This window comes from Convolutriloba macropyga, unplaced genomic scaffold, assembly GCF_964194025.1.
Source record: "Convolutriloba macropyga unplaced genomic scaffold, txConMacr16.3 SCAFFOLD_4576, whole genome shotgun sequence".
Lineage (NCBI taxonomy): Eukaryota > Metazoa > Xenacoelomorpha > Acoela > Convolutidae > Convolutriloba > Convolutriloba macropyga.
The window spans coordinates 10,001-20,880 of record NW_027452828.1 but is presented as its reverse complement, the minus strand read 5'-3'; the positions used below and the strand labels follow the sequence as shown (position 1 = coordinate 20,880).

The 10,880-nt window shown below is 36.4% G+C and overlaps 1 protein-coding gene across 1 annotated transcript in view; it reads left to right on the top strand.

The window, feature by feature from the left end:
• The first annotated feature begins 2,582 nt into the window (after positions 1 to 2,582).
• The window catches only part of LOC142357830 (uncharacterized), an 8,995-nt gene continuing 697 nt past the window's right edge, over positions 2,583 to 10,880 (top strand). The window contains exons 1-2 of the mRNA XM_075409343.1: positions 2,583 to 2,817; positions 3,364 to 3,426. Coding sequence (XP_075265458.1) covers positions 2,769 to 2,817; positions 3,364 to 3,426 — 112 coding nt within the window. The 5' untranslated portion in view covers positions 2,583 to 2,768. The remainder of the gene's footprint in view (positions 2,818 to 3,363; positions 3,427 to 10,880) is intronic.

The window sequence follows — 10,880 nt, the reverse complement described above, 5'->3', positions numbered from 1 at the left end:
ATTAGGGGGGGGGGGGATCGGAGGAATTTTTAGCCAATTCTTCACAAAACTCTTACATCATTTTGGGGGGAGTAATGGGGGGTAAATCGAAGCAATAGTGGGGGTTAATGGGGGTAATTTGGGGGGGGGGGGTAAAATGGTGTAAGAGTAGGGGGGAAATTTTAGGGGTAAAATGATGCAAGTGTAGGGGTAATGGGGGTTAAACGACGCAGGAGTAGGTGGGCAATGGGAGTAAAACAATGCAAGAGTATGGGTAATTTGGGGGGGGGGGTGAAATGGTGTAAGAGTAGGGGTTAATGTAAAGTAAACTGATGCACGAGTAGAGGTGTAATGGGGGTAAAACGGCGCAAGAGGGGGGGTAATGGTGATTAAAACAACGCAAAAGTAGGGTGTAAGGGGGGTAAACCCACGTAAGTGTATGATAGTATTGGGGGTGAAACGATGGATTTCACCTCCTTTCTTGCATCGTTTGACCCCCTAAAATTACCCTCTAATCGTACGTCTTCTTGGATGGTAGTTTTGGGGGTAAAATCGGACAATTCTCCCTTACTTATCGTACATCGTTTTACCCCCTAAAATTACCCTCCTAATATTACTTTTTTGGGTGAAATTTTTGGTAATATATAACAATCCCCCTTACTCCCCATTACCCCCTAATCTTACTTCAAATTACCCCCCCCCCCACTAAATTTACCCATTAATCTTACATCCTTTTGGGGGTAAATATTGGGGGGAGGAGTAAAATCTAAAAATTTTCCCCATTACTCCCCCACCCTCATTACCACCTGTTACCACCCTAATCTTACATCATTTTGCCCCAAAATATGTACCGTTTGGCAGCCCCACTTCCACATCGTGATACATCCATAGTCGCAGAGTGACAACCTTGCACCCACAACCTCTGTCCCCTGAGCCAATTCGCCTTAGCACACAGACCACGCACGGATGGTTGCTCAATACAAGCCAACCCAAGTATTAAACATTTTACTCCTCACCCTTATTTCAGTTTACCCCTCTAAAATTGCCCCCTAATCTTATATCTTTTTTTGGGGGAGCGGGTAATTTTTTGGGGGTTCATTCTAAAAATTCCCCCCACTACTCCCCTCAGCTGCATTATGTTCTATCCTCATTACCCCCTTATCTTAAATCTGAAAATGTCCCCTATGACCCATTACCTTGTTTTACCCTCTAATGATGCCCCCTAATCTGGCATCTTTTTTGATGGCGATTTTGAAGAGTAAAATCTAACAATTCCTTCTTACTCCCCATTACCCCCTTATCATATATCGTTTAACCCATAAAATTACCCTTTTAACTTTACCTCTTTTGGGGGTATTTTTCTGGTGCAAGGGGGGGGGGGGTAAATCTAACAAATCCCCACTTACTGCTCATTACCCACTAATACTACATTGTTTTACCCCCTAAACTTACCCCCTTATCTTAGAAATTTTGGGTTTTTTAATGGGGGGTTGAGTTTTAAAAATTCTCCCCCTTACACCCCACTGACTCTTATCTTAATCGTTTAACCCACCTAGTATGATCCCTTTATCTTAGAATAACTCTTAGATCCCTAGAATTACACCCTAATCTTACATCTTTTTGGGGAGTAAGTTTTGGCGGGTAAAATCAAAAATTCCCCCACCCCATTACCCTCCCCCCCCCCAATCTTACATAATTTTACCCCCATAGACAATAAAAACCTACTCCTGCATCCGTTTTTTTTTGGGGGGGGGGGGTAATCAGGGGAGATTTCAACACGGGTTAACACTTACAGCACTTTGACCTTTCTCTTGAGTGTTGTTCAGCGCGCTCTCTGTTGCTCATTTCAGCGCTTTCCGCAAAAAGCGCTTAACTAGCACCAAAATTTGACCATTTCAATTGTTTTTGTGAACCATTCCAACAAAACGACAAGCTAGACTTCGCTTTTTGAACAATGAGCTATGCATACAGAGGACTCAATTATTGCATAGTGCAAGAGATCAAGAAAGTGTACATCAACCCGTAATTTTGATTGCAGTTTGTAATATTCCTGATCGTTAAGCCCAGCGTACGCATGTTTCTCATAATAATAGCAATCGAGCGCTTTTGCTGGACTCCCTTTGTCGTGAAAATAAAAGCTTTTATCGTTTTCTATAAAGCCTTTCATGCTTTCAATTTTCGTGCTTTCATTTTTTGCAGTATAACTTTTTGGAACAGCTGTAGCATGCATTTTTTTCAGTCTGGCGTTATGCCTTGTTGAATATGTGGTACATAGAACTAACTGTTTCTTGAAAACACTCTTTTATCTAACCAGTGTGACCAAATATCATAAAAAATATTGTAGAATGATTTAATAGCACTGTTTTGATGTTTCGTAATCTCCAATTTCTGTTAATTTTACATGTGTTGCAGTTGTTAAGATGTTGATTAGGTGCATGCATTTAAAATGTGTAAAATTATGAAGCTGCGTGTGCATTAAAAACGGGCTGTTATAAACGGTTTCATAATTTTCTCAAAGCTGCATTTGAAAGTGCTTAAGCATAAATATTGTAACGTAACTAAATATAACTACACAATACGTTTTTTGTCAATTTGGTAAAAAGCTTCGTTTGTAGAACGGTAGAAGCTATTTTTAACCATCGAATTTGAAAACGTACTTTCGTTCATACAATTTTGCCAGAAAGGCATTTTTGATCGTCATTTAATTTACTTCTCTTCGTTTTTTGTTCGTCTGGCTTTTAATAAAATATTGAGCACATTATTACTCATTGTTCTGCTTTTTCATTTATATGGGGACAATTAAACTGAAACAACTGACGAATCGTTCCCTGATAAAAAGTAAGGAGCTGAAATTGTTTTTCATTGATTTTTTTTTGAATTCAATCAGGGGTTACTAAAATCAGAGATTTCGTGTTTCTGTGACAAAATATTTCGAGTTAGCAGTTTTAATTATTTTCCTGACGCAATTGATATCTCTAGAGTGTTCTATTCTCCTCCCGGGATTCAAAAACCAGTTTTGCGCAGCCACCCCCCCCCCCCTCTCATTAGTGAATGGTACTTAAAGTGTTCTAGAGACCTTTTTGATTGCGTCTATTGGAGTGTTGCATGCCCGAAATGACGGGGGCCAACGGATTTTTTTAAAGTACGAGTAGATAAAGTCATCAAATGACAACAGAAATGAATCAGCCATTTTCTATCTCGTAAACTTTTGGCGTACAAAATTACACACTGTTCTGCTATTTCTGCATAGTTACCGTGCTTTTTTGAGGTTTTAATTGTACTTGGTGGCTTAAATCTGCGAGGGACACAAGAACTCGGACCACAAATCGAACAAAAAAGTTTCAAGATGATGTTATATTGTGTATCATAATGATTATTTTCCAGGCAAAACGCTGCTAGCTCTAATTGTGGCTCATGCACTTGTCAATGGAGCACATTGCTGTGAAGGTAATTCTACACTCAACAATTTAAGATCATTAATCTTACAACAATCCTGCAGGATTTTATGAAAGTAAACATCCATCTTGCAAGATCTTTTTAGATAACCCTTTCAAGATAATTTTTTTCTGAAACTAATGAAAAAGTTTTCTATTAGTTGTTTCGACCCCTCTTGAGGGGGGAGGAACTATATACTCAAAAGGGTTTTTTTGTTCAGACAATTTTGGCCGATCGATATATTCATCGTAGAGAGTGGAGACTAGTATCATTAAAAAGCTCGTCCAGCGTAGAATATGGAAATAAAAAGATTTTCGTTTTTTACAGGGAGTTATCAGGTTTAAACTTTTGAGAAAATAGAGTGAATTCCGTCGATTTCATTCACGGAGTTTTTGACTAAAATTTCGTCAATTTTGCGAATATTTGTTAGTTTTAAAAACAAAAGTTGTTGATTTTATTTTTAAACACAAAAAATATTGTTTCATCAAAACGGCAAGAAATAAGTTTCTTTAGTCCACTTTGATTAAACTTGCAGAAATTACACACCCAAACACCTCTAACACTATCGTTGCAGACACGAAAGGGGGCCATTTTTACATTAACTTCCGTTGAGAGTGCTCTGTAATTAAAGATTTGCTAACTTTACTCGGTGATTATCATAAACGCAGCATTTGTTTTTAATTTTTTAACTAACAACTTATCTATATCTACCACATTCGAAAAAATAAGTGTTCCTAGTGGATGAACAGCATTAGCAGGGCTAATTTTGAACCAAACTTGGACTGTTACAATTCAAAAATAATTCGGGTTGTAATCAATCGGTCTTTTTTTTTTTAAATTAAATTAGTCGATCTTTTTTTATATTAACTAGAGATCAGAACATTTCAAATCAAAGCTCATTAGTAATAGGTCCAATTGGCTTCCTTAGCAGCTCCAAATTAATGCTTCTAGTTCTTTACTTGAAAACTTTGGTCGTTTTGGCATCAGAAAATATTTGATGTTTGAATAAATAATGACTTATTGAACGGAGCCTACTTTTTTTTGCTTAATTTTGTCAGCTTGTAGCTTAGTGTCAGCAAATAAAGAATGTTTTTTCTTTCTGCTGAGCTTAGATTTATCCTCTAATGCGATTTTACGCCTTAACTTATGGCTTTCTGGCTTTGATACTACTAGATTTCGCAGTTTTTTATTTTTAGGTATTTGCCCATTTTTCATGTTTTCTAATTTTGTCACTTTATCACTTTATTGACAGCTCATATATCACATTATTGGCGTTCAACATGAGACACAATTGATAATACTGATTTCCTGAGAGATATAGATTATGGTTTTAACGGCCACGACAATACTTTCTCGAAGAATTTAATTGATTAAATTTTGTCTTTAACTATCGTTTTTAGTTTGTCTTTTTAGTCATATGATTTTTCCTTTGCATTGACCTGGTTTCATTGGTTTTTCAGAGAAGAACAGCTGAGCCGATACTTTGATATTAGTGGATAGCTGATGGCTTTCATGACTTTGAAAACAATTGTTTTCCAAAATAAAGAAAGCAGTTAACTTCGCAATTTTGGTCCTCTCTTATTGTCTGTTTGTTGCCTAGTCTCGTTAATTACTGGCCAGATATAATATTATTGGTAACAAAAGTATTTGGTGTCACAAATTGTAATGCTTTCAAATGATTCGTTATGATTTTATTGGCTTCGACACTGGTTTTTCACAAAAAAATGTCAATTAATTTTTGATTTTTGTCCTATTTCAATGTTCTTTTTTAACCGTAAGACTTTTTCTCGACAAATGAAGGTCTTATGGGCTTTCTTTGGAAGAATAAAAGAACCTATTTAGTTGTTTTTTTGTAATTAATGGTTTTCATGACTTTGGAAAAAAATTTTAGAGAAAAATTAAGTTTTACTTTATTTCGCGTTTTTTTCTTTTTTGTCCACTTGTTACCTAGTTTCACTAAGGAGAGGGTACGTGAAACTTTATCAGTGTTAAAAGAAGGTGCACTCAAACACATTTTGAGGGCCAAAACATGGCTTTACTGCTTGGAAAGCGTTTTCTGGAAAGTTTTAATTGATTTTTTGTTTGTTGTCCGTTTGTTGTTTTTTTTTGTAACGGCATACAAATTTGAATCCCGACAGTTCTTAATTCCCCTCTATAGAAGCATTGCTATCCGTAAAGCTATGGGATATTTTAGTCGGTCTAATGGTTTTCATTACTTTTAAATTATTTTTTAAAAAAAAATAAGGGAATTTTTTCAACTTTACTGTTTTTGTTTTTGTTTCGTCTATTTGGTACCAAGCCTTAGTATGGACTGGTCTCAATTTTCTCTGTTGAATTACAATTTATTTTTTTTAGTTTCAGTTTCATCTGACCCTATTTTGACTTTGTTATTAAGTTTGTTTTCTAAAACGGACATAAAGTTTTTGATGTAGTTAATGTTTGTTGTTGCTTGATTTTATGGTTCGTCTTGACTCGCTTTCTTAATATTGGACTATCTCATCAATCTAATGCATCTTTTTTGTACTCCATTGAGTTGTTTACTTTTGAGGCTATCTTTTTGTTAATACACCAATTTTTTTGAATATTTGAATTTTTGGGGTTTCCTTTCTGTTCCTCATTTGGTAGACAATTATGCCAAAATTGTGGATGAGTGGGTCGGAACCTTATGTACGATCGCACATTACCGGGCCTCGTTGTTTAAGATCTAAGATTGATGCGCTCGTGTATGTAGTAATGATACATATGATTTAAAGTGAAAAATTTCTTACGTAACTGTTTGAAAAATTGAAGTGCGTAATAATGTACACCTCTCCAAAAAAGAACATGTTTGTATTCTTCAATAGATCATTAACGCTGCATGCTTTCTGCTGAGCTGATTAAGCTTAAATATAGATGTTTTCCCATAATCGTATATCAAAATTTAAAATTGTCAGTTTCTCTTAAAACAACGCCCCCTTTATCTCGACAAATTCAGCTTAAATGATATTGAATCAAAGGGAGCGAATGCGAAGTAAAAACCCAACGGAATAAAACAGCAAGTACCCTAAAAGATAAACCTTTAGCTTGAATATTTTTAGGTTGAAAAGTTTATTACTCATAACTCAATAATTTCAACCTACTCGTACTGAACTCCAAATATAAATTAAGTTCAATTTATAACAATTGTTCTCAGCATATCAGAGATCTGAGAAACAAACGAATCAAGGTTTGATCCCGCAAGCGCCTGCATTTCTTCTCCTGGTAGACGGTCCCAAAAATAAAAAGGATCTAACCAATTTTGGAAATGCAGAGTCGTGCGCTCAGACTAAATGAAAGTGAAAATATCAGATTCCTGATAGCTCCTTTGTTCCTCAAATCGAGAATGACGAAGTTTCTACTATTTCTGTTGGGCATTTTCTTATGCCATAGAACTTTTTTTACTCTATCGTTCAATATTTTTTTTACTTAAGAAGATAATTTTTTTGAGAACTAAAAGTTCAAAAAAAATTTTCGAGGAAAAAAATTATTTGAAATCTAGTTCTAATTTTTTCACTATATGGCCTAAATTATTCTAAATAATACTAAAAGGCGAGACTTAGGGACAGATGAATCGGATTGTCAGTTTCTAAGCACATCAACACGTGCTTTCAAAAATAAGCATTTTAGTGAAAAATTTGGTCATAGGCAACTCTAATGTGATGGATCTTTTGAAAAAAACCTACTGCGTTTGTTAAATAATTTTACCGCAAAAGCAAAAATGCTGCTTTCTGTTTTGGATTGCGTCTCTTTGGATATGTTCTGTATCATTTACTTTTAAATGATTTTGTTGAAACAATTTAAAATTCTACCTCTCTCTCAAATTAGGTTTAACCTGAGTCCAATTAGTTATGATCTCTGTACTGATTTCCCTAGTCTGGACCTGCGGAATTATGAAAAAGATCTTATAATTCCATGTGGAGGGGGAAGGAGCGGTGGGTGGTAAATATTCAATTATATTACATGGTCGAGGAACCTAGTTTAAGTCCACCCAAATTCTTTTTATATGCAAAAATGAGTCAAAATAAAAAGTTCCCCCAACATCTGGGTTCCATTGCGCTATATCTCCTTAACTTTCAAGGCATTTAAAAACAAGACATTTTTTATTGTCTGGCCAACTTCCAGAACACGTTTTAACGTTCAGCCAAATTCCAGGACACGTTTCATTGTCTATACAAATTTACAAATTTGAGGACGGTTGTTTTAGCTTCAGCTGAAGCCGAGGACAGCACTTAAAGTCCAGACAAATTCTTTTCATACCAAAAATCTATCCAGGACTGGCTTTTTATGCCTTAAATTGGCCGCGGACGGTCTTTTAATAATTTTAGTTCAATACTAGCTATGTCATTGCATTTACACTGTCACTGTACAAAATTGTACTGGGAGTCACCATAATAGGTTACATGATTGGAGCGTGACATCGCCACGCAAAACAAAAATCACCTAATTGTCGTGCAAAATATTGTTCTCATCGGTTCTTTTTGGCGCGCTATTTTCATTTAAAGCAGAAATCATCTGATGTATAATAGCATTTTGAACACCAATTATGTGGGTTGTAAGAACTGAAATCCAAGGGATAAGGTGTCATTGAAGATCCAATAGCGTAGATTTTGTGAGATGCAGGGGAATTTTCAAGGAGAAACTGCGAGTAAGATAGATAACTTAGATCAAGTTTTAGGACAAATTAATTAGGTGTTTGAAGTAAGCGTTCTTTCTGAAAAGGTTTTTGTTTCGAAGGCGCCAGAGAGGGGAGTTGAGTGATATATCTTAAACAAACAAATTAATGAACAAAAGCATATTGAGCTGCCGATATATTTTGTTTGCTTAGCAAAGTTGTATTTGTGCATCAGGCCAAAGTCGAAATGGGTGATTTGACTTTAGAAGAGAACTAGAGAGCGAAGATTAGAAGTGAACTAGATACTTTGATCAAAATTGGAATTTCAATTTGAAGTAACTAGAAGTGTGATTTCGATATTGCAAAATAATTGGCAACCCAAAAACTGGTACCCCTCAACTCTTTAAGTTACAATCGTCATTGGAATCTGAATTTTTGTGGGGATTTTCCCCTTATGTTTGTTGATATATTATAGGGATACGAAGCCGTATATGCATTTTTGATCTCAGTTTTTGGCACAAGAAATGGTGTTATTCGACGGTTTTTGATAATTTGCGGTATAAATTTCGATTGTTTATGGATGAAATAACGGTAGAAACCAGGCGTACTAGCATGTACTGGTGCAGTAATGTATTGGATAATCATGGGAATGGTTTAGAATGTTGTGGGAGAAATTTATTTGCATTTGGAAGTAAGAAAAGGCAATTTATCGGTTTTCCAAATACCCTACCGGTAAAAAGTTGTCCGACCCCCCCCCCCCCGGGATGGGAAGGAGTTATTGGTTGATAACTGGTCAAGGATGGGGAGGTACCCCTAGTGGTCCTCTATTGCGAGAATAATTTTCAGGCGAATCTGACCACCCGATCCCCAGCTATTAACACCGGAAGTAGTGTGATTTGAAGGTTCTTAGGTATTTTACTGTGAGAAATGATGGTTTGAGTCAGAAATATTGGGATTAATCAATCATAATGGCATGCACGTATGAATTAATGTTTTTGCATGATCATGGGAAGGGTTTAGGATGTAAAATGGCGATTTTTGAGTATATTGGTAATTATCACAGGAATGTAGTTAGCACCTAAATTGAAATAGTATTTTTTTCGAAAAGTTGAAGTCGGATTGACCTGAATTTTGGGGGGTAGACTAAATTGGGTACGAGGAATCCGATTTTAATGTCAGATTTGACCCCACACCAACCTGCACGGAACTAGCGCACGCCGGTGGCGCGGAACGTAAAATTTGAATTACTCGTGGAGTATTGGTAGCAGCCCTATGATTTTTAGAGGGTTAGAGTAACTTTTCAAGGGCGTTCGATTGGTGATATTTTCCATCCCAGATTCCGGCTGGAAGTCGGTGCTTCGGGTTAACCCGAGTGCCGAAAACCGGAAATTGGCCTTTTTGAGCGGCCGAACGACTTTGAAATGGTATTAATATGATAACCTGAGACAGTTAGTGACTAAAAATAACCACCCCGGTCAGTTTTGACAAACTCGGATTTTTCAAGCTTCGGCACCCACGGCTCCTTAAAAAATTTTGAAATTGCACACGACTCGCAACGGCTGATCCCTTGGTCATGAAACTTGGCAGGCAAGTTGCTGGCACTCTGTAGTTACTATAAAACTTTACCCGAAGACGTTTTGACAGCTACTTCGCAAGTTATTAGGTTCCGAAATTCGGGGTATTCCGGGAGGTCGATGAAAAATGTGCACAGTCATTGCTCGTGTTCTAATGGGAGTTAGGCTATGAAATTTTGCGGGTAGTTGCAAATGTGAGAGGACTTTCCATGACAATAGTTAGTTTTTATCAACTTGACCCCTAATTTGGAGGCGTGACGTTTGAATGAACCCTAGAGTTCAACTTTTGGGCTTTTAGAAATATTAGTCTTTTTTGCAGTTTTTAACTGGTGAATTGCATGAAATGGTTTCACGATTGTAAATTACAATTGCTCTTAGCTTTTGGGGTTGAGTTTAGTTATTTAATCAACACACGATGTTTGACAGTGATTGATTACAGCTAGTTCATTTGATAGAGGAAATAGAGGAATAAGAAGTTTTCAGAGCAACGTTCAATGTTTACTAAGCAAACATTGATTGAAATGTCAAGTGCATATTTGAGATAAAGAGAAATGGGTTTGTTTACATAAGAGTCCAAAGGTCATGTACTTAAGATAAGGAGAAAGTTGAACAATGGTTGGTAGCAGTTGAATGACAGAGCATAATTTAACTTTGGTTTGTTTGCATAGCAAACAAAGCCCTCCTACTGAATGTGACAGATTTCAAGTGTAAGTTGCAATGTTTACTTAAGAGATTAAGGTTTGTTTGCTTAAGATAAGAGCGTATTGATTGAATATAAATTGAAGTGATACGCAGAGAGAGAGAGAGAGAGAGAGAGAGAGAGAGAGGCAGACCTTGGAGGTTTTTGTTAGAACTTCAGAAGTTTGGTTTCGATCAAGCGAGAGAAAGCAGTTGGTTTAGTGGGACTAAACTTGAAAAGCTAGTGTGAAAAGCAGAGAGGAGACTGAGAGTAGAGTGTGAATTAACTCTGGAAGTTTGTAATTGCAAGACCAGTTGGGATACTGTGAGCTGTTTTGATTCAGCTCATTTGGGAAATGAACCACGGAAATTGGTATTTTTATTGTAATTACTATTATAAATTGTCTTGAATTTGTCTTTTTCATTGACGTGCAAGTATTTCTCTTATATTCGTTATCCATATAACTAGAATTGATATTACGAGCCCCATTGTGAATTAACTTATTTCAAGGCAATCTAATTTGCAACAGCATACAAGAGTGGAAGAGGGGAAATTGCAGAGTAACAAAGTAACGCTTGCTTCA